Genomic DNA, 24,758 nt, shown 5'->3' with positions numbered 1-24,758 from the left:
TCTCCTGAGCCTGATTCACCAATCAAAAATGATATGGTCAATCTGATCTTTGACCTTAAATCCACTTTTCTGCTCAATCCCTATAATAATTGATTATTTTGTAGTTCAATTATGCATTAATCTCAGTTTTGTTTATACTAAATTATTTTGCATCCACTGTTTCTGGGGTAAAGAATTCCAAAGGTTTGCAACCCTTTTGAGAAAATAAAATTTAAGACCATACGACACAGGAGCAGAATTGGGCCATTTGGCTCATTGAGTCTGCTCCACCATTCAATTTTGGCTGACTAATTATCTCACTCAGCCCTATTCTCTTGCATCCTCCCATAACCACTGACATCTTTACTAATCAAGAACCTATCATCATCTGCATTAACTGTACCCAATGACTTGGCCTCCATAGTCAGTGGCAATGAATTCCACAGATTCACCACCCTCTGGCTAAAGAAATGCCACCTCATTTCATGGTCTAAATGACACCCTTGATTACTGAGCCTGTGCCCTCTGCTCTTAGACCCCCACTCCATAGCAAATGTCCCTCTCCCCATCTGCTCTATTTAGTCCTTTCAATATTCAATAGGTAAATTTTGAAATGTCATCTGCACCACACCTTTAATGTTTCTCTTCCCAAGGTTTTACTTAATCTGTGAGAACCTCCTGAATTTTTGGGTCATGGACAACCAACAGTTGTCAACAAGTGACTGCTAGTAATGCTTTGTTCATGAAATAGGAGCACGAGAAATCTGTCGATCAGAGAGCTTCACTTTCCCCTTCCTTCACCCTGCTTTGCTCCCTGATTCAGAATGGACTTTTGTCATTTACTCTGTCATAGTGAACATAGAAACAAAGTGCTCCCTGCCAATACTCCTTCCACACACCCTTCTTCATTTGCTCAACCATAGTGCAAATGGAAATAGTGTTTTTTCCAGGGCCACACTAAAGTATTGTAGACACAGCGCTGTCATCTTAGACCATATGTTGAGAATGATTGTGGTTGAAAGTAGAGACGTAATGAAAGATTACATTATCCAGTTTATTTTGTTTCTCACAGGTGATGAGGATGACTCTGTCGACCTTGAATTGGCGGCGCAGGGAAATGGTGCGCTGGTTGGTGACCTGTGCTACAGAAGTTGGTATGTAACATAATCATTACACTAAATTTTACAAAGTCTACAGTCAAAACTTTTATCAGTTTACAGTTCATCATTTATTTTATCTCAAGGGAAGAGAACTGTGGGATTGCAAGCTATATCTTATGCTATTTTTTTCATTTTAATATATTTGATGGTAAATGCATTATAATTACTGAACCATGTTTGAAAGGAGATTATAGCTGGGAGCTTAATGTCCAAGGATACACTTTGTATCAGAAGAACAGGCAGGAAGGCAGAGGGGACGGCATTGCTCTGCTGGTAAAATAAATAAAATCTAATCATTAGAAAGAGGTGTTGAATCATTGTGGATAGAGCTAAGGAACTGCAAGTGTTAAATGGTCCAAATGGGAGTTGTATACAGACCTCCAAACAGTAGTCATGTGGGACTTCAATATGCAGTTATTCTGGGAAAATCAGGTTGGTGCTGGATTCCAGGAGGGGGAGTTTCTAGAGTGCCCACGAGATGGCTTTTTAGAGCAGTTTGTGGTAGAGCCCACTAGAGGATCAGCTATTCTGGATTGGGTCTTGGGCAATGAGCCAGAATTGATTAGAGAGTTCAAGGTAAAAGAACCCTTATTGGAAAGTGATCATAACATGATCAAATTCACCCTGAAACTTGAGAAGGAGAAGCTAAAGTCAGATGTATCAGTATTACTGTGGAGTAAAGGCAATTACAGAAGCATGAGGGAGGAGTTGGCTGGAATTGATTGGAAAAGAACACTGGCAGGGATGGTGGCAGAGCAGCAATGGCTAGAATTTCTGGAGGTTAGTCGGAAGGCACAGGATATATACACCCTAAAGAGAAAGAAGTATTCTAAAGGTAGGATGACAGAACCGTGGCTATCAAGGGAAGTCAAAGGCAACATAAAAGTCAAAGAGAGGGCATATAATAGAGCAAAAATTAGTGGGAAGTTAGAGGATTGGGTAAATTTTAAAAACCAAAAGAACCATAGAAACATAGAAAACCTACAGTACAATACAGGCCTTTTGGCCCACTGTGCTATGCGGAACATGTACTTACTCTAGAAATTACCTAGGGTTACACATAGCCCTCTATTTTTCTGAGCTCCATGTACCTATCCAGGAGCCTCTATTGTATCCGCCTGCACCACAGTCACCAGCAGCCCATTCCACACACTCACCGCTCTCTGTCTAAAAAAACTTGCCCCTGACGTCCCCTTTGACATCCCCTGACTTCCAAGCACCTTAAAACTGTGCCCTCTCATGTTAGCCATTTCAACCCTAGGAAAAGACCTCTGACTATCCACCCAACCAATGCTTCTCATCATCTTATACACCTCTAACTGGTCACCTCTCATCCTTCATCGCTCCAAGGAGAAAAGGCTGAGTTCACTCAACCTATTCTCATAAGTCTTGCTCCCGAATCCTGGCAACATCCTTGTAAATCTCCTCTGCAACCTTTCTATACTTTCCACATGCTTCTTGTAGTGAGGTGACCAGAACTGAGCACAGTACTCCAAGAGTGGTCTGACCAGCTGTATCATTACCTCTCGGCTCTTGAACTCCATCCCACGATTGATGAAGGCCAATCTACCGTAAGCCTTCTTAACCACAGAGTCAACCTGCGCAGCAGCTTTGAGTGTCCTATGGACACAGAGCCCAAGATCCCTCTGATCCTCCACACTGCCAAGAGACTTACCATTAATAGTATATTCTGCCATCATATTTGACCTACCAAAACGACCACCTCACACTTATCTGGGTTGAACACCATCTGCCACTTCTCAGCCCAGTTTTGCATCCTATCGATGTCCCACTGTAACCTCTGACAGCCCTTCACACTATCCACAACACCCCCAACCTTTGTGTCATCAGCAAATTTACTAACCCATTCCTCCACTCCCTCATCCAGGTCATTTATAAAAATCAGAAAGAGAAGAGATCCCAGAACAGATCCCTGAGACACTCCACTGGTCACCAATCTCAATGCAGAATATGACCTGTCTACAACTGCTCTTTGCCTTCTGTGGGCAAGCCAGTTCTGAATCCACAAAGCAATGTCCCCTTGGATCCCATGCTTCCTTACTTTCTCAATAAGCCTTGCATGGGGTACCTTATCAAATGCTTTGCTGAAATCCATATACACTACATCTATGGCTCTACCTTCATCAGTGTGTTTAGTCACATCCTCAAAAAACTCAGTCAGGCTATAGTAAAGCATGACCTGCCTTTGACAAAGCCATCCTGACTATTCCTAATCTTATAATGTCACTCCAAATGTTCATAGATCCTGCCTCTCAGGATCTTCTCCATCAACTTAAAGAGTTGACTGCAGTAAGACTCACAGGTCTATAATTTCCTGGGCTATCTCTACTCCCTTTCATGAATAAGGGAACAACATCTCCAACCCTCCAATCCTCCAGAACCTCTCCCGTCCCCATCGATGATGCGAAGATCATTGCCAGGGGCTCAGCAATCTCCTCCCTCGCCTCCAACAGTAGCCTGGGTACATCTCGTCCAGTCCCAGTCACTTCTCCAACTTGATGTTTTCCAAAAGCTCCAGCACATCCTCTTTCTTAATGTCTATATGCTGAAGATTTTTAGTCCACTGTAAGTCATCCCTACAATCGCCAAGGTCCTTTTCCGTAGTGAATACTGAAGGAAAGTAATTCATTAAGTATCTCTGCTACCTCCTCCGGTTCCATACACACTCTTTCACTGTCACACTTGGTTGGTCCTATTCTCTCATGTCTTATCCTCTTGCTCTTCACATACCTGTAGAATGCCTTCGGGTTTTCTTTAATCCTGCTCGCCAAGGCCTCCTCATGGTCCCTTCTGGCTCTCCTAATTTAGTTCTTAAGCTCCTTCCTGCTAGCCTTATAATCTCCTAGATCTCTATCATTACCTATTTTTTTGAACCTTTCGTAAGCTTTTCTTCTTGACGAGATTTTCAACAGCCTATGTACACCATGGTTCCTGTACCCTACCACCCTTTCCCTGGCTCATTGGAAAGTACGTATGCAGAATGCTACCCAAATATCCTCTGAACATTTGCCACATTTCTGCCGTTCATTTCCCTGAGAACATCTATTCCCAATTTATGCTTCCAAGTTCCTGCCTGATAGCTTCATAATTCCCCTTACTCCAATGGAACAATTTCCTAACTTGTCTGTTCCTATCCCCCTCCAATGCTATAGTAAAGGAGATAGAACTGTAATCACTATCTCCAAAATGCTCTCCCATTGAGAGACCTGACACCTGACAAGATACCAGATCAAGTACAGCCTCTCCTCTTGTAGGCTTATCTACATATTGTGTCAGGAAACCTTCCTGAACACAGCTAACAAACTCCACCCCATCTAAACCCCTCGCTCTAGGCAGATGCCAATCGATATTTGGGAAATTAAAATCTCCCACCACGACAACCCTGTTATTATTACATCTTTCCAGAATCTGTCTCCCTATCTGCTCCTCGATGTCCCTATTACTATTGGGTGGTCTATAAAAAGCACATAGTAGTGTTTTTGACCCCTTCCTGTTCCACCCACAGAGACTCCGTAGACAATCCCTCCGTGTCTTCCTCCTTTTCTGCAGCCGTGACACTATCTTTGATCAACAGTGCCACGCCCCCACCTCTTTTACCTCCCTCCCTGTCCTTTCTGAAACATCTAAAGCTTGGCACTTGAAGTAACCATTCCTGCCTCTGAGCCATCCAAGTCTCTGTAATGGCCGCAATATCATAGCTCTAAGTACTGATCCACGCTCTAAGCTCATCTACTTTGTTCCTAATACTCCTTGCATTAAAATAGACACATCTCAAACCCTCAGTCTGAGTGCATTTCTTCTCTATCACCTGCCTATCTGCCCTCTTGCACTGCCTCCAAGCTTTCTCTATTTGTGAGCCAACTGCCTCTTCCTCCATCTCTTCAGTTTAGTTCCCACCGCCCAGCAATTCTAGTTTAAACTCTCCCTAATAGTCTTAGTAAACGTCCCCACCAGGATATTGGTACCCCTGTGATGCAAGTGCAACTTGTCCTTTTTGTACAGGTTACGCCTGCCCCAAAAGAGGTCCCAATGATCCAGAAATCTGAATCCCTGCCCCTGCTCTAATCCCTCAGCCACACATTTATCCTCCACCTCATCCTATTCCTGTCCTCACTGTCATGTGGCACAGGCAGTAATCCCAAGATTGCTACCTTCGTGGTCCTGCTTTTCAACTTCCTTCCTAAAACCCTGTAGTCTGCTTTCAGGACCTCTTCCCTTTTCCTGCATATGTCTTTTGTACCATTATGTACCACAACCTCTGGCTGTTCTCCTTCCCATTTCAGGATTCCGTGGACGTGATCAGAAACGTCCTGGGCCCTGACATCTGGGATGCAAACTACCATCCGTGCTTCTTTCCTGTGTCCACAGAATCAGCTGTTTGACCCCCTAACTATAGAGTCCCCTATCACTGCTGCCATCCTCTTCCTTTCCCTGAAACCATTTGAACTGCCTTCTCCCATTGACCCCTTCCTGTTTCTAACTTCCACCCACAAAGACTCGGTCGACAATCCCTTCATGACTTCCTCCTTTTCTGCAGTCGTGTCACTATCTCTGATCAACAGTGCCACACCCCCACCTCTTTTGTCTCCCTTCCTGTCCTTTCTGAAACATTTAAAGCGTGGCACTTGAAGTAACCATTCCTGTCCCTTAGCCACCCAAGTCTCTGTAATGGCCACCACATCGTATCCCCAAGTACTGATCCACACTCTAAGCTCATTCGCTTTGTTCATAATACTCCTTGCATTAAAATAGACCGATCTCAAACCATCAGTCTGAGCGCTTCCCTTCTCTATCACCTGTGTACCTCTCCCTCACACTGTCTACAAGCTTTCTTAATTTGTGAACCAACCACCCCTTCCTCCGTCTCTTCAGTTTGGCTCCCACCCCCAGCGATTCTAGTTTAAACTCTCCCCAGTGGCCTTAGCAAACATTCCTACCAGAATATTGGTCCCCCTCGGATTCAAGTGCATCCTGTCCTTTTTGTACAGGTCACTCTTGCCCCAGAAGAGGTCCCAATGATCCAGAAATCTGAATCCCTGCCCCTTGCTCCAATCCCTCAGCCACATACTTATCCTCCACCTCACTCAACTCGTATACTCACTGTTGTGTAACACAGGCAGTAATCCTGAGATTAATATCTTTCAGGTCATGCTTCTCAACTTTGTTCCTATCTCCCTGTAGGCTGTTTTCAGAACCTCTTCCCTTTTCCTACCTGTGTCACTAGTACGAATATGTGCCACGATCCCTGGCTATTCACCTTCCCACTTCAAGATATCATGAACGCGATCAGAAACATCCCGGACCCTGGCAAACTACCATCCGTGTTTCTTTCCTGTGTCCACAGAATCACCTGTCTGACCCCCTAACTGTAGAGTCCCCTATCACTGCTGCCATTCTCTTCCTTTCCCCACCCTTCTGCAACTAAAGAAAGTCATTAAGAAGGGAAAGGTGGAATACGGAATTAAGCTAGCCAATAATATTAAAGAGAATACCAAAAGTTTCTTCAAACACATTAAGTATAAAACAGAGGCGAGAGTGGATATCAGACTGCTGGAAAATTATGCTGGACAGGTAGTAATGGGGACGATGACAATGAAATGGCAAGTGAACAAATAACTATTTTTGCATCCGTCTTTACTGTGGAAGACACCAGCAGTATGGTGACAGTTCCAGGTGTCAGAGGGAATGAACTATGTGAAGTTACCATAACTAGAGAGAAGGTTCTTGGGAAACTGAAAGGTCCGAAGGTAGATAAGTCATCTGGACCAGGTGATGTGCACCCTGGGGTTCTGAAAGACGTGTCTGAAGAGATTGTGAAGGCATTAGTAATAATCTTTCAAGAATAATTGTATTCTGGAATGGTTCCGGAAGACTGGAAAATTGCAAATGTCACTCCAAGAAGGGGGAGAGGCAGAAGAAAGGAACTAATAGGCCAGTTAGTCTCACCTCTGTGGTTGGGAAGATGTTGGAGTTGATTATTAAGGATGAGGTCTCAGGGTACTTGGAAATTGGCCATAGTGTCAGCATGGTTTCCTCAAAGGAAAATCTTGCCTGACAAATCTGTTGGAATTCTTTGAAGAAATAACAAGCAGGATAGACAAAGAAGAATTGGTTGATGTTGTTTACTTGGATTTTCAGAAGGCTTTTGACAAGGTGCCACACGAGGATGCTTAACAAGCTATGAGTCCATGGTCCTACAGGAAAGATTCAAGCACGGATAAAGCAGTGGCTGATGGGCAAGAGACAAAGAGTGGGAATAAATGGAGCCTTTTCTGGTTGTCTGCCAGTGGCTAGTGGCTTTAGGCAATCCTGCACAAAGACTCCCAAGCCTGTTTGCATTTCAGTTTTTTGTATTTTATCTCCATTGAGGAAATAGTCAACCCTTTCTTTTCTCCTACCAAAGTCCATGACCATACACTTCCCAACACTGTATTCCATCTGCCACTTCTTTGCCCATTCTCCTAATCTGTCCAAGTCCTTCTGTAGCCTCTCTACTTTCTCAAAACCACCTGCCCCTCCACCTATTTTCATATTGTCTGCAAAATTTGCAACAAAGGCATCGATTCCATCATCCAAATCATCAACTATAAAATAAAAAGAATCAGTCCCAACACAGACCCCTGTAGAACACCACTAGCCACTGGCAGATAACCAGAAAAGGCTCCATTTATTCCCACTCTGTCTCCTTCCCATCAGCCACTGCTTTATCCGTGCTAGACTCTTTCCTGTAGGACCATGGACTCATAGCTTGTTAAGCATCCTCGTGTGGCACCTTGTGAAAAGCCTTCTGAAAATCCAAGTAAACAACATCAACCAATTCTTCTTTGTCTATCCTGCTTGTTATTTCAGTTTGCAGGTTGAGTCTGTGGTGAGGAAGGCAAATGCAATGTTAGCATTCCTTTCAAGAGGACTAGAATATAAAAGCAAGGAAGTAATGTAGAGACTTTATAAAGCACTGGTAAGATCTCATTTGAAGTAATGTGAGCAGTTTTGGGCCCCTTATCTTCAAAAGGATGTGCTGAAACTGGAGAGGGTTCTAAGGAGGTTCACAAAAATGATTCCAGGATTGAATGGCTTTTCATATGAAGAGCTTTTGATGGCTCTGGGCTGATATTCACTAGAATTCAGAAGAATGAGTGGTGACCTCGCTGAAACCTGTCGAATGGTGAAAGGCCTTGACCAGGTGGAGAGGATGTCTCCTATGGTGGGAAAGTCTAAGACAGTCTTTCTCAACCTTGGGGTTCACAGACTCCTTGGTTAATGGTAGGGGTCCATGGCATAGAAAAAAATGGTTGGGAACCCACTGGGCTTAAAGCCTCAGAATAGAGGGGTGTCCTTTTAGAACGGAGATGAGGAAGAATTTCTTTAGCCAGGGAGTGGTGAATCTGTGGAATTCTTTGCCACAGACAGCTGTGGAGGCCAAGTCTTTATGCATATTTAATGCAGAGACTGATGGATTGGTCAGGGCATGAAGGGACACAGGGGAAGGCAAGAGTTTGGTGCTGAGCAAGGATACGATGGTGGAGCAGACTTGATGGACAAAATGGCCTAATTCTACTCCATATCTTAAGGTCTTATTATTTACAGCTGTCCACAACAAAAACATTCTCTGTTAAGATTATTATATTATTAAAATGCACCATTTCAATAAGTGTACCATCTTTGTTATCTCAGATAAAAATAAATAAACTGAAAGACATCAGTGGTTAAGCAGCATTCGAGGAGGCAAAGGCATGGTCAGTGTTTCGGGCTGAGACCCTGCATCACGACTAAGATGTCCAGTATATTAAAGTGAGTGGGAGAGGGAAAGCTTGGACTAGTGGACGACAGATGGAAACAGATTGGATTTAGGGGTGGGTATGTGGTGCAGATTTGGCAGCTGAAGTGAGAAGGCTAAGATGAAAGATAGTCATTAGTAGATGAACGGTAGAAGCGGTTAAGGAAGGGAGTGAGTGGGGACATGTGTCCAGGTATGAGGTGGAATGGAGGGATTGAAAAGTGGAGGGAGAAATTGATTGAACTGGTGGGAGTGGAAAAGGAACACAGGAGGTTGACTGAAATTGGATAATGCACCGTTCATACAACTGGGTTGTAGGCAACCCAAGCAATATGTAAAGTAGTGTCCTAGCTTTCAATAAGCCTCGAAATGGCAGTGGCAAAGGCCAAGGACAGGTTAGAGTGGGAATGGAAAGTGCAGTTAAAGTGACATGCAACCAAAGACATTGTGAACAGACTGTGGGTGTTCTCAAAGGAGTCACCTAGCCTTTCCTTGGTCTCATCGATGTGGAGCAGACCACATTGTGAGCTCCAAATGTAACAGACCAGGTTGGAAATGGTGCATGTGAATCTCTGCCTCATGTGCTTGAGGTGTTTAGCTTCCTGGATGGAGGTGAGAGAGTTGGTGTAGGGATGAATGCTGCTCCCTTTACTGTTAAAGGGGAAAGTGTCAGGAATGGTGGATGGAAATGGGTTGAGCATCCCAGGAAAACACAAAGAGAGTGGAAAGCAGAAAGTGTGGAGAAGGGAGAGGGGAAGATGTGAGTGGTGGTGGGACCCCATTAGAATTGGTGAAAATAGCAAGGGATGATGTGCCAGATATAGAGGCTAATGGAGTGAAAGGGGAGATCTGTCTCAGGTCTGACTGAGGAGGGAGGGGGATGAGAGCAGATATGGAGGAAATGCATGTGAGGCCATTTCAATGGGCAAAGAATAGAGAGTATAATCTTGGGACCAAATACTGTGGAGGCACAAGACCTGAGAGAAAGAGATGACATCCTTGCAGATGACAGGATAGGAGGAAGTGTAGTGAGGAAGCTGTGTGATTTCTTGTAGATATCGGTGGTTATTTTACCTCCTGAAACGGAGAAGAAACCAGAAAAGGCAGAGAAGAGTCAGGGACAACTCAGGTGAATTTGAGGGCAGAATGGAAGTTGGTGACAAAGGTGATAAAGTTAATGAGTTCCCCACAGATGCAGGAAGCAACACCAATGCAGTTGTCAGTGTAACAGGGAATGAGTTGGAGACCATTGCCAATATCGGCTTGGAACATGGACTGTTCTATGTAGCTGACACAAAGGCAGACTTAGCTGTGACAGATGTGAGTGAATGGTTACACCTGATTTATAGAAACTGAGAGGAATTGAAAGAGAAGCAGTTGAAGATTTGCCAGGTGGTTAAGTGTTTTAGTGGAGGGGATCTAGCTGGCCTTTGCACAAGAAGGAAATGGAGAGCCCTAAGATGGAGCTGTATAGATACTAGAAGTGCATGGTAAAGATGAAGCAGTTGGGACCAGAAAAATTGAATTTTCAAAATTGGGCATGAAAGGTGTTTCAGATGTAGCTGCAAAGGGACTGGATAAGGAACAGAATAGAGTCAGTATATGAAAAGGTTGAATGATTTACCAACACAGAACTGTCAGTGGATCCTAGGTTAGTGATGTAAGTGGCTACGCAGAGGGTAGGGATATTTCCTGATGGGATGCAATCAGTAACAGTCTAGGAGACAGTGGCCAGGTGTTCAAGAGAAAGGAAAGAGGAGGTGTCCGAGAGCTGCCTCAATAGATGCTGCTTGACCCCACTAAGTTCTTCCATCAGTTTCTTTAATGCTCCATGTTCCAGCTATCTTTTGTGTCTGTTGTTAATTCAACCGCTTAATTTCAGATGCTCCAACAAGTCAAACTACCATCTTCATCTTTATTAACCGACTTTGCCAGAATTTACTGTTTAACTAATAATATAAAGAATGTCAAAAAAAACTGCAGGGAAATAAATATTTGTAATATAATTTAGTTATTTGAAACGCACATAATTATTTTGTCAGTTGATTAGCTGTTCTATGGGAGTGACTTACTTTAAAGTGCATAGCCCATTGTCCTATTTATTACAAAGAAAATAGTTTCACTTTTCCCTAATGCACCATAAATGTTCCCTTCATCAGCATTCTGCTGCTTTAATTCCCCCTGCATTACCATTTTTGGATCTCTCCAAATGCTAATCTGCTTGCAGGGAAGAGAAAGCATTCTGCATTAAAATAGAAGTACAGGGAGAGGAGAAAGCAGAACAACGAGGGACAATTTAAAAGCCTAATATAGGTTTAGTAAGCCTTAATAAAATTAAGAAGCAATTTGTCTGTAATCAATAAAATTCTGTATAACGTTCTATTCTCTTTTCAAGCATTTTTCTTAATGACCTGTCAAGGCCCAATCCTTTTATGGTCTTAAGATAAACCTATTTAGATGAAGGAAATGATTATAATTGATGTCCATGTACTGTGTGTGGCAAAGGTATCAGAATGACTGAGGGAACAACTCACTTGTTGTACTGTCATTACTTTCCTCTCTTCTTTTTAGGTGTGCGAGCTTTGGTCAGCATCCTACAGAGCTGGTACACACTCTTCACTCCAACGGAAGCAACCAGTATTGTGGCAGCTACTGTCACATCGCACAACACCATTCTTCGTCTGAATTTGGACTACACACAAAGGGAGGAATTGGCTAGCTGTGCCCGTACCCTTGCTCTTCAGTGTGCCATGAAAGATCCACAGAATTGTGCACTGTCTGCTTTAACACTGTGTGAGAAAGACCATATTGCCTTTGAGACGGCCTATCAAATTGTTATCGATGCAGCTTCTACGGGTATGACCTATTCCCAGTTGTTTACCATAGCTCGATATATGGAGCATCGAGGGTACCCATTACGGGCCTTCAAACTCGCCAGCCTTGCCATGACCCACCTCAATTTAGCCTACAACCAGGACACCCACCCAGCTATCAATGATGTTCTATGGGCATGTGCTTTGAGCCACTCTTTGGGTAAAAATGAACTGGCTGCCATCATCCCTTTGGTCGTTAAGAGCGTACAGTGTGCCACAGTGCTATCAGACATTCTGCGCCGGTGTACAATGACGGCGCCTGGACTTGCGGGTATACCTGGCCGGCGGAACTCGGGTAAATTGATGTCAACTGACAAGGCTCCTCTCCGCCAGCTCTTGGATGCCACTATCGGTGCTTACATCAACACCACTCACTCTCGCCTAACGCACATCAGCCCGCGGCACTATGGGGAGTTTATTGAATTTCTTAGCAAAGCCAGAGAAACATTTCTAATGGCACAGGATGGACATATTCAATTTGCTCAGTTCATAGATAACTTAAAACAGATTTATAAGGGAAAGAAAAAACTAATGATGCTTGTCCGAGAACGCTTTGGCTGATGCACTATTATAAACTTTTACTGTTTCCTTTTTTTTTGTTCAACTGTGATCTTGTCTCTTAGGAGTGGTACTTAGTGTCTTGGCACAGCCAATGGAGCCAGTCAGCTTTTATTTCAGCATTAACCAGTATAAACATTGTTCAGTAATTTCAGCAGCCACAAAATTAACTGTTCTGGCACATAAAACTCAAGGATTGTGGAAAACAAAGTTATACAAAGTCTCTTATGTTTTACAAGTGTACCCAGTAAACCAAATCCTAGCACACAAGGCAAATACCTCTAGCAAGCTCTCTATTTCTCAAATGTTTTGTCTGTGTGTGTGTGTGTGTGTGTGTGTGTGTGTGTGTGTGTGTGTGCGTGTGTGTGTCTCTCTCTCTGTCTCTCTGACTCTCTCTCTCTCCCCCTCTGTCTCTGTCTGTCTGACTCTGTCTCTCTCCCCCCCCCCCCCCCCGTCTCTATTTCTCTCTGTCTCTGTCTCTCTCTTGCTGTCTCCCATAGTCAGCTTTAATCTCCATGAGTTGCCAGGTTTAAAGCAAAGGAAAGAGTATGCATTTTTTTAAAAATGATTATGTATTAGCAAAGCAACACTAAACCTCACGCACCACCAAAACAGTTTAGTGAGATGGCTTACTCACACGTGACCATACACCGTGTGTTTTTGTGTGTGTGAAGGTACTTAAAGAAGAGACCATTCTCAGGGATGCTAAACAAAGTAGCAAAAGCATTTATGAAAACTGTAAATATTATATTATATGTGTCTATTATTGAAAGAATTGTAAAGTATATTAATTTATAATTAATATTCTATGTCATTAATGGAATACTTGAAATTCACTGTGGGCTGGAAATGTTTTAACAGGAGGGAGACTGCAGAGCACATTTCTCAGGTTACCCCCATGCATTGTGTGTTTGTATGTTAACGAGTGAAGGAGATGACATCTCTATGCAGAACTACTTATGTACTGTCCCCTGGATATGAACTGGTTCCCAAGGTTAATTTGGGAATAGTTTTTTTAATAAGTTTTATTTTTAGGAGCTGAAGATTAGGTGTAGATGAAAGAATTTGGACTTGGTACTTTATAAAAGTACACACAGGTATTAATTAAACTTGCCTCGTACCTCTGTTGGGACAGTATTCTGTGGTTCAAAAATTATTTAAAAATAAGAAGTCATGGGTGACTGTGAAGTAAATGAGCTGGTAGCACTCAGCGTCATTTGTTAGAACTTGCGTGTACAACCTCTCGTTACATAAACCATATTTCGTAACAACAACTCTGTCATGTTCTAATACCACAGATAATTAAAAAGAAAAGTTATTAAAAAGTGTTTCAACTTAAAAAGCTGTTGCCTTTCCAATGTCATTCATTCAAGAAAGAAAGTGTTTTAATTTTTTCCTCCTCTGTTGTGTTCCTGCGTCCACTGTTTTTCTTTTTACAAATAGCTGCTTCCCGTGAACAGTTTTGAAAAAATGTAAATCTTGTTGGTCCGGTTACATTGCAAAAAAAAACTTCTTTTGAATGTCTTTGTGTTAACTGTACCAGTGTCAGTTTGTCATAGTTTTAGGGGAAAAAATGCGCTGATAGAGAACGTTGACTAGATGTACCTACTGTTGAGATATGAAAAAAAGTGTTTAGTAAATGTCGCCTCTCTCTGCGCTACTGAAAGCTTAATTCAGTATTTGTTGCCACAAAGTATCTAATTTCATCAACAATTCATTTTTGTGTAACCTCTTGATCTGATGCTTAAAAAGACAAAAAATATGAAATTTAATACTATTTATGTAATGCTACTACCATTTTATATAACTGTGTCAAAAATTTCAGTGCTTTTTTAATGAATAAAGTGTGGAACACAACGACAGTTCTAACCTCCTCATTGTGTTTAACTGAGGCTTATTTAATGACAATACCTTTTCTTCCCCAGTACCTGCCCGAGTCGCACTGCTGTGCATATTAAAGATGTAATCAAGAGATGGGAATCCATTGACCTAACATGAAGGTGAAATGGTCAAGCCAGTCCTCTCACTGTCAAAAGCAATTTAGTGACCAGTGTCACTGTGTTGACTGAAGGTGAGATTCCTCAGCAGCATTATGTGAATGTCAACAGTACATTTAGAACTAGTGTGAAGATCGACGATATATCCAAAACACAAATTAACCCCTCATATTTTGTCATTTTTTCGTCTTCTGAGTAGGAGTGATTCTCCTACACCAGTCTCATCTATGATTACTGTTTTCACATATATGGGTTATTGAAGCCTATATCTCAAGTAACTGTGTGGAAAGTAAAATTAAAACTGGGATTGTTCTATTGGGAAAAGCAGAGGATCCCCACAGACATCTATACTTATTGGCATTTAATGTTTAAATTCACAACTCTGGATTGCTCTAGTACAAACTAAATCCTTAAGGTATGTATTTCCTGCTACGAGGCAGACAACACCTGCATAACCAGCACTTAATTTATTTTGGTTGATTGTAGAAAGCAAAGACTGTTCATCCAAAAAGGATCTCTTGATCTGGGCAGAAATGTGGAAATTGAAAAGAAAATGTTTGAATGATTTGATTCCATGTGATTGTGTCATGACGATAAAAGTGGCAAGCACACTTCTTGAAATCTTATCTTGAAAGTATGAGAATGAGGGCAACTAATTCTTGGTACTTAAACTACATTTTATAGAAAAGCATGGAGCCTCCTTGCACACATTTTTGTGCATTTATTTGGATCACCCAGGCTCGTGCTTTATTTGATAGTTTACGCTCCTGCTGACAACGTACCTGATCTTTTTAGTTGGTATCCTAACCTCAGAATTGGGATGGATATTGAAGAAAACATTAAGTTGAGACAAAAGGAAACAACCGAGTTAATAAAAAGAGGCAACCTTCAGGTCCCGTGTACTGTAATACTTCCAGATACTTCCTATGTTGATCCCATAACAATGCCTTAGATCTTCTATAGAACACGCAAAAATTTCTATAGTTCTACTGTGGAGAGCATTCTGACAGGCTGCATCACTGTCTGGTATGGAGGAACTACTGCACAGGACTGAAAGAAGCTGCAGAGGGTTGTAAATCTAGTCAGCTCCATCTCGGGTACGAGCCTACAAAGTACCCAGGACATCTTTAGGGATCGGTGTCTCAGAAAGGCAGCGTCCATTGTTAAGGACCTCCAGCACCCAGGGCATGCCCTTTTCTCACTGTTACCATCAGGTAGGAGGTACAGAAGCCTGAAGGCACACACTCAGCGATTCAGGAGCAGCTTCTTCCCCTCTGCCATCTGATTCCTAAATGGACTTTATGCACTACCTCACCTTTTTTTAATATACAGTATTTCTATTTTTGCATGTCTTTTAAAATCTATTCAATATATGTAACTGAATTACTTGTTTGTTTATTACTATTATTATTTTTTTTCCTTTCTTTCTGCTAGATTATGTATTGCATTGAACTGCTGCTGCTAAGTTAACAAATTTCACGTCACATGCCGGTGATGATAAACCTGATTCTGATTCCAAAATTGTCTGCTACAGGAATTTCTTTTGAACTAGTTAGCAGGATTACTCCCTCTTGATCTTCCAATATTTATGTGCTGCAAGACCCTTGCAACTCTACCACATTGGCAAAAGTGCTTTGGGACCCTCCCCAAAAAACTTCTGGATCTACCTCTTCATCCCATTCCTACAAGGCACTAACAGAGCTCCCAGATCTCAGGACCTGCCCAAACCTGTTGAATTTCATTCTCTAAACCATGTGCTATAATATAGTAAATCTCACTCATCATATATGTTTATCTAAAAACATAATTAATCATGTGATATAAAACAACCTAACAAAGTATGCAGAAGGACAAACCAGGATAAGACATGCCCAGTTAACAGTAGAGCACTGAGGAGTGCAATAGAACAAAGGGATTTGGGAATACAGATCCAGAGTTCCTTGAAAGTGGGGTCACAAGAAGGTAGAGAGATTTAAAAAGAAGTTTCTGGCACATCGGCCGTCATAGATCAGAGCATTGAGTACAGGTGTTGGGATGTTATGTTGAAGTTGTGTAAGATGTTGGTGAAGAAAAATTTGAAGTATTGTGTGCAGGTCTGGTCACGAACCTACAGGAAAGATATCAATAAGGTTGGAAGAGTACAGAGAAAATATACAAGGTTGTTGCCAGGGTTTGAGCATATGATTCATAAGGACAGATTCCTTAGGAGAATGAAGGGAGAATTGATAATACAGTATACAAAATATAGTATAGTAAATAGCATACAAAATTATTAGGGGTGTAGATAGGGTAAATGCAAGCAAGCTTTCTCCATTGGTGTTGTGTAAGACTAGAATTAGAGGTCATAGGTTAGGGGTGAAAGGTGAAATATTTAAGGGGAATTTGAGCAGGAACTTCTTCACTCAGAGGATGGTGGGAGTTGAGTGTGCTGCCAGCAGAAGTGGCGAATGCTGGTTCGATTGCAACATTTAAGAGGAGTCTGGGTGGGTACGTTGATGGGAGGGGTATGGAAGGCTGTTGTGCAGGTGTAGGTTGATGGGACCAGGCAGAATAACTGTGGTGTGGACTAGATAAGCTGAAGTTCGTGTTACTGTGCTGTAGTACTCTATGACCATAAAATGCATTCTTGTCAGGGTGCAGAATGGCTTGGTATGGCAACTACTCTGCATGTGACCTCAAGAAACTGCAGAGTTGCAGATACAGCACATCATAGGAACCATCCTCCCCTTTATGAACTCCGTCTAGATTTCTTGCTGCCTTAGAAAAGCTGCCGGCACAATCAAAGACTCTATCCACCCTAGACATTCTCTCTTTTCCCCTCTGTCATCGATCAAGGACAGCTTCTATCCCACTTGAACCCTGAACAGACCCTTGAACAACATGATGGACTCTTGGCCTCCCAATCTACCTTGTTACAATCTTGTACTTTATTGCTTGCTTGCACTACGCTTTTGGGCAGCTTTTACATTTTATTCTGCATTTCTTTTATTCTTGTTCAATGCACTGTGTAATGATTTGATCTGTATATACAGTATGTAAGACAAGCTTTTCACCGTCCATGTGACATGCAGAGCTCAGCATCAGGCACCCTGACTAATGATGAGATGCCAGACTAGAGAAGCTGCAATACAGAATTACACGTGTGTAAACAGCAAAGATAACACACAACATAACAGTGGGTAATTAAGTAGGAACATCTATTATCAACGATGGTGAGGCATAGCAAGTGAGCATTATAGCCAAGGCTGAAGAATGTGTAACCTTATTTTACCAGGAATGTTCAATTTATCCATTCAGTCGTTCTTACCTTCACAGAAGTCAGTTTGTTAGCCAGATTGCAGTCATCCACCTCATTTGTCCTGCTCATACATCTGCCTTATAACTGTTCTGTGTATTTTCTGTGCAGCACCTTGCAATTTAATTTTTTTGTTAGGTGTCTTAACATTTTTATTTATATTTTTCCCCCAAATTCTCCACTCATCTACCTACTCAATGCCACTTAAGGTGCATGATTAACCTATCAATATCCATGTCTTTGGGATATAGGTGGAAACAAGGGCACCCAGGGACGTTGCAGAGAACGTGCAATCTCCACATAGACAGCTCCAGAAGTCAGAATTGAACCTGGGTCAAATGGAACAGTGAAGCAGAAGTTGTACCAGTGCTCTCCAATCATTTGGAATCTAAGCACCTACTATCAATGGCACGACTGCTGCAGAACCTTACAAGGAAGAATCCAACTGCCTGCTCTTGGGTGCACTAACACTGAATCTCCAAACATAAATATCCTGGTTGCTGAGGAATTCAATGCCCAGAAACTCAAATGGACCAATCTGGGTGAGTGGGGAATTCAATGGCCAGAAACTGAATTGGACATGCTACAAAAATACTAGGTCTACACAAGCAATTCAGAGACTGGGTATTTTGAGGTGAATGAATAATTCAATTGTTAAGTATGTGGTGGATGACTGCAACTCTGGCAATCTTCAAGAACCGCAACGCCCCCATTCGATCAGTATCCCAAGAGGTACACTGAGCACACATTCTGTCCACCAAGAACACATAGTGGCTGCAGTATGTGCCATCTTCAAAATTCTCTGCAGTCACTGATGTAGCTACTCCAGTAGCACCTCCTATACCAATGCCCATTAGCGGCAGAGCGACAAGGACATGTGAGCTGACCAGCTGCAGCACCACTCCAAAATGCTTCCCATGCCAGCTTAGAAATATACGGCTGGTCCTTTACAGCTTCTGAATACCAAAACACTCTCCTCAACAACTTTGTGGGAATACCTTCACCAGCTGCTCTCACCTATGGTTCCTAAGCATCTCTAAGTTTCAGCTTAATGCAATCCTCTCTGTCACCAAAACATTTTGAAGACCTGTGGACAACTCCCACTAATGCCTTAAATCATTTGCCACTTCTTAGCTTCACCAGTCTGATTCCAGATCTTAATTTCTTCTGAACCAATATTTTTTTGTCCTGACTATTGTCCAGACTTCATTCTTTATTAAAATGGACACCTCAACTTCCTTTCCTTCTTGCTTGTACTTCTTAAATATCATTTTACTGAACAATAAAAATAATGTTACTGAGCCTACAAGGAAACATGATATCTCACATCTGGTCCTACACAAGAATACAGTTAAAATTAACAATTTTAGGCATGCTCTTAGAAAGAGTGATCACAGTAAGACTGAATGTTTATGCAAAATAATGATGCAATAATTTGTTCTAATAATCAACGTGTTATGTCTAAACAAGGGAAAATACATTGGGGTAAGGGGAAAGTTTGCTTCCGTAGACTGGGAGCGCAGGCAATATGTTGGGGGAGGGCCTTATATTTAGGCTATATTTGTGCCCGTTTTTAAAGATAGGATGTGTTGGCATTGGAGAGGGTTCAGAGGAGGCTTATGAGAATGATCCCAGGAACAGAAAGATTAATGTACAAGGAGCATGGGATGGCTCAGGGCCTGTACTTGCTGCAGTTTAGAAGAATGGGGAGGGGATCTCATTAAACCTATCCAATAGTCAAAGGGCTAGATGGTGTGGACATGGAGGAGATGTTTCCTATAGTGGAGAAGCCTTGGGGCAGAGGGCACAGCCTCAGAATAGGAGAACAGAGAAGATGAAGAATTTCTTTAGACAGAGGATAGTGAATCTGTGGAATTCATTGCCACAGATGGCTGTGGAGGACAATTCATTAGGTATAATTAAAGTGGAGGTTGATAGGTTCTTGATGACTATGGGCATGAAAGGTTATGTGGAGAAGGCAAGAGAATGAGGTTGAAAGGGATAATAAATCAGCCATGATAGCATGGTGGAACAGACTAGATGGACCAAATGGCCAATTTCACTCCTATGTATTAAAATCATGATGGGATAGTGGAGGAACAGTAAAAGACTCTCAAAGGGACTTTTCACAGAGCTCAACAAAAGTATATTAAAAGTTAAAAGCAAGAGTAGTATGGGTGTGGATAACTGAGTGAAAAGGGAAGACATCAGACTAAAAGCTCTCAGATACAAATTTGCCAGTGACAGTATGAGACTTACTTATATTAGGGAAACTTTAAAAGTAGCAAAGAACCACTAAGGGAACAATGAAGAAAATTATGAAAATGAATTAGCACAAAAATATAAGAAGAGTTTATAAATATATAAAGCCAAAATGAGTGGCTAAGGTGAATGTAGTTTACTTGGAAGATGAGGAGGGGGAATTAATCTGTGGTAATGTGCATATGGCTGAGGCTATGTACAAATATTGGTCTTCACAGTGGAGCAGATGTCTAACATGCTAAGGAGAGATGTTACAGATGCAATGGGAGGTGAGGACTGTGATACAATTACGAGTTCTCTTAGAGCCTGTCCTACTGCTCCCACCCAGCAACAGTGGCTGCCCTTGGCTGATGCCTATTTTTATGATGAAGGCTGAAGGTGTTCCTCTCAGTACTGAAGATCTTGTTTCAGCTCTCACCATCATGATAACTCACAACAGCACTCCAGCAATTATTAGCTTTTTCTATTGTTTTTGCCATTTCACTTTTGCTCCAGTTTTCAGTTCCTGCCTGGTTTAAATAGCGAGGCCCACCCAGGTGATGCGGCCAATCAGCTTTGCCCCTGCGGTAGCTCTCCGCTAGAAATTCCCTCCACAAATCAGCCAGAATTTGCTGAAGAATTTTCTCTCAGGAAAACCCAGATACTCTTGTCAGCAAATTCCAGCACTTGAATATTTTAGGAGGTCAGAGTTCAACATTCATGCCAGATTTATTCCACATTTAACATATGCCAAAAAAAAAGTAATTCAGCTTTATCTGGCAGTTGGTCAGCATGTGTCAGTCTTATCAATTATAGTTTACTTTTAGAAGCATGTCACGTACTTTCCACATCAAACTGTCTAATTCTGATGTTATAATTAATGGCTCCAATCAGTCAGCCCATTGCACACACCAAGCATTTGGAGCGAGTGGCACAGATAGTCCTGCCTTCCAACCTGACAGGCATTCAGTCATCTGTTAAAAAGCTAGATCAGCAAGCAGTCCAATTAATCCAGATTCAATATCTAGCGTATTCCAAGGTCTTGAGAGGTTTAACCGTCATTGTTAATTTACCCAGATAACAATAGCTTGCTTCCAAATGTTTGACCAGCATTCGGTCAGTTGATAAATGTGTCTTAGTAAATGGATGAACGCCTGCAAATCTTTATGTAGTGAACAAACAATTGCCAAAGCAGGAGAAGAAATTGTATTTTTAATAAGACCAGGTATTTTTCCAAAGCAGCAGCGATACATCCATAATTTCCCTAGCAAGGACTTGTCACAATTAATCTTGAGATGCTGTAACAAGGATCTTTTAGCATTTCAGTCATCAAAGAATGCTTTGAATGAGTTTGAGATTAAAAATGATGGAATAAAATCAGGATAAACTGTAGCTGCTCAACAGATTCACCAGCATTTGCAGAGAACAATAGAATTAACATTTCTGGTCAATGACCTTCCATCAGTGATATAAAACTGGCTCGGGTTTTGCAAGTGAATGCTTGCATTCCTTGTGTAAACGCCACCAGTTCTGAAACTTAGACAACTGCTGGAGAATGACTAAATCTTAAATTAATCCTAGCTGCCACTCCTAATAGGGCTTTTATGAATATGCAAATTAGGAGTGGGAGTAGACCAATGAGCTTGCTCTGTTGTTTAAGAAGATCGTGACTATAGTGATTGTCACCTCAAATCTACATTCTCATTTACCCAAGTTAACCTTTCACCCCCTTGCATTTCAATGATCTGTCACTGCCTTAAGATTATCCAGAGTCTCTTCTTCCATCCCCAGTTGTGGAACCACAGGAGAGAGAAAAGAATGACTCTCCGTTCTGAATGGGCAACACCTTGTATTTAAATCATGATGCCTTGTTTAATGTACTTTTATAAAAACTAACATCCTCTGCACATTCACCCTGTCAGGATCTCACCCTCAGGATCTTTTTTTATGTTTCAGTCAAGATAACTCTTAGTCTTTAATTGTTAGCAAACTGGATTCCAAAATTGGACCCAAGCAATGGATTTTGAAGTTACAATCATTAAATATACCAACGCAAAATGAAGGTTCACAGTCTTTGAAATGAGATCTAAGATGAAGCAACACATTTTCCCTCAAAAGGGGGCAACTCCATGCAACAAAAACACACCACCAGAGGAGCTCAGCAGGTCAGGCAGCATTTGTGGAAACCAAGGGATGCTTGAGATTTTGGGTCAGGGACTTGTATCAGGTCTAGATGTGTAAAGGGAAAATGGCTAGTATAAAGAGGGGAGGCAGAGCTGGTGAGCAACTGTAGATTCGGGTGAGGAAGGGTTACTGGACAATTGGAGCCAAAGTGGGGGTAAGTTGAGGTGCAGATAGTCCAGAGGCTGGGAGGTGATAACGGAGACAACAGAAAGCTGCAGATATTGGAATTTGACCTGTGGATCTCATTCCAAAATGGGGTTATAGTAGACAAGTCACTAAATGTATTTAAGAAGGAGATTAGTACATTTCTAGACATAAATGGAGTCAAGGGCTATAGGGATATGACATTGAGATTGTCAGCGAGACATGAGATCATATTGCATGGTAGAACAGGTCCAAAGGGGGACTTGCTTACAGCCACTCCTATTTTAAAATATTTAATTCAAATTTGTGTTCATTGGCAGTGCAGCATATGATTATTGTGAAATTCATGGAATAATAAACTGGAACTATTTACTTGCCCTAGTTTTAGATATGGGACTGTCCCATTAGGTTCTTGGTATAACATTAGGTGAGGTGTGTGAGGCTCTCTCTACAGAGCTGCTCTCATATAGCTGTCCCACCCCAGAATCCAGTTACCCAGTAATAGTGGACAAGGTGTAATAGTTTATCTATTTATTGAATTGAATTGACTTTATTACTTACATCCTTAGTAAAAATCTTTGCATTACATCTCTGTTAAAATGTGCAATGTGCAATTTATAGTAATTTGTAATAAATAGTACAACCGTATGTATGTACAACAGGACAGTCAATGTTGCATAGGAATGCAATTGTATCAGCATGAGTTAATCAGTCTGATGGTTTGGTGGAAGAAGCTGTCCCGGAGCCTGTTATTCCTGGCTTTAATGCTGCAGATGGTAGCAGCTGGAGCAGTTTGTGGTTGGGTTGACTTGGATCCCCAGTGATCCTTCGGGCCCTTTTTACGCACCTGTCTCTGTAAATGTCCTGAATAGTGGGAAGTTCACATCTACAGTTGTGCTGGGCTGTCCGCACCACTCTCTGCAGAGTCCTGTGATTAAGGGAAGTATAGTTTCCGTGCCAGGCAGTGATGCAGCCAATCAGAATGCTCTCAATTGTGCCCCTGTAGAAAGTCCTTAGGATTTGGGGACTCTGCTGAACTTCTTCAACCATCTGAGGTGAAAGGCACTGTTGTGCTTTTTTCACCACACAGCCAGTATGTACAGACCACGTGAGATTCTCGGTGATGCCAAGGAACTTAAAGCTGTTCATCCTCTGAACCCCAGATTCATTGATGTCAATAGGGGTTAGCTCATCTCCATTCCTCCTGTAGTCCACAACCAGCTCCTTTGTCTTTGTGACATTGAGGGAGGGGTTGTTTTCTTGACAGCACTGTGTCAGGGTGATGACTTCTTCTCTGTGGGTGAAGAATATCTGATAGAGATTCTACATGGAATAGCCCTTCTGGTCCTTTAAGTTGCGCTGCCAGCAACCCCCGATTTAACTCTACCCTAATTACAGGACTATTCATAATGACCAATTAACCTGCTAATCCATACATCTTTGGACTATGAGAGGAAACCAGATCATCTGGAAGAAACGCACACATTCCAAGTTGTAATAGCATCGTGCTAGCCATTACACTACTGTGACGTTTACTGACAAGGTCTGAAAATGGCCCAGTGCATGTAGGAAATACAATTCTGAGGTTATTGAAGGAGACTGGGAACACAACTCTAAAAGCCCAATGCCTGAAAAGCTACTCAAACATCTCTCTCCTATGTAAAATGATCCCATGATGGTAATTAAATGGGATTATATCCTGTCATCACCTCATCCTGATAAACCTCAGAGCTGCCCACCAAATTCAAACTATATTCGATAAATTACAGGAGCAAAATTCTGTCATTTGGCCCATTATGTCTGCTCCGCCATTCCATCGTGGCTTTTCAACCGTATTACAGTCTCTTCCAGTTTCAGGTGATTTACAATTCCATTAATGCAAAGTGGTTTGTCTGGTAATAATATCTCGGCTCTTCATTAATTAATAACTCTATCCTGAGGAGTAAGGGAAACCACATCCTTATTTTGTCAATAGAGTTCTGAAACATCTTTCACCAAAATGGTTTAGGATGGATGCCAGTATTTTAGTTATATTTTATTGGTTAAAACTGTCCATTAGTTTCCAAAATTTCATTTCATCTTGTTTTGACTGGGCCTATTTCTTACCCATAGAATTTGGACCAATCTATTAAAGGTTTAATCTATTCTTCATAGACTTTTATTTCTGTACATCACATTAATGAAGCAGAACCTACACTGTTATTTCCTTAGTGAACTGACATTGAAAATGTGTTGCATGATATATAACCCAATCAAGTGCTAATACCAAAGTGTTGTTGGAGCAAAGTCAGTTAGCAACAGCTGGAATAGGAACTATGACGAACGTGTAATGCGTGTGACGGAAATGTGCTTTACTCATTAGTTCATAACTGCACATCCAGATATCCTATTATCCTGCACCTGTGTGATCATTTCGCTTTTAAGGCGTGTACTGCTAAGATAAGAAAATGGGTAATCATTCCTTTAACAGATTGTACAACATCTCAAACTCAATTTTCATGATCTGAATTTATTAGAAATTTGTGTTAG

The 24,758-nt window shown here is 41.7% G+C and overlaps 1 protein-coding gene across 2 annotated transcripts in view; it reads left to right on the top strand.

Moving 5' to 3' along the window:
* The window catches only part of zswim5 (zinc finger, SWIM-type containing 5), a 237,969-nt gene extending 223,737 nt beyond the window's left edge, over positions 1-14,232 (top strand). For both annotated transcript variants that reach the window (XM_059984110.1, XM_059984109.1), the window contains 2 exons: positions 1,052-1,133; positions 11,509-14,232. In XM_059984110.1, coding sequence (XP_059840093.1) covers positions 1,052-1,133; positions 11,509-12,371 — 945 coding nt within the window. In that variant the 3' untranslated portion in view covers positions 12,372-14,232. The remainder of the gene's footprint in view (positions 1-1,051; positions 1,134-11,508) is intronic.
* Positions 14,233-24,758: the final 10,526 nt, after the last annotated feature.

Source organism: Hypanus sabinus, chromosome 11 (genome assembly GCF_030144855.1).
Source record: "Hypanus sabinus isolate sHypSab1 chromosome 11, sHypSab1.hap1, whole genome shotgun sequence".
Classification (NCBI taxonomy): Eukaryota; Metazoa; Chordata; class Chondrichthyes; order Myliobatiformes; family Dasyatidae; genus Hypanus; species Hypanus sabinus.
This window is presented reverse-complemented; position numbering and strand designations above follow the sequence as displayed.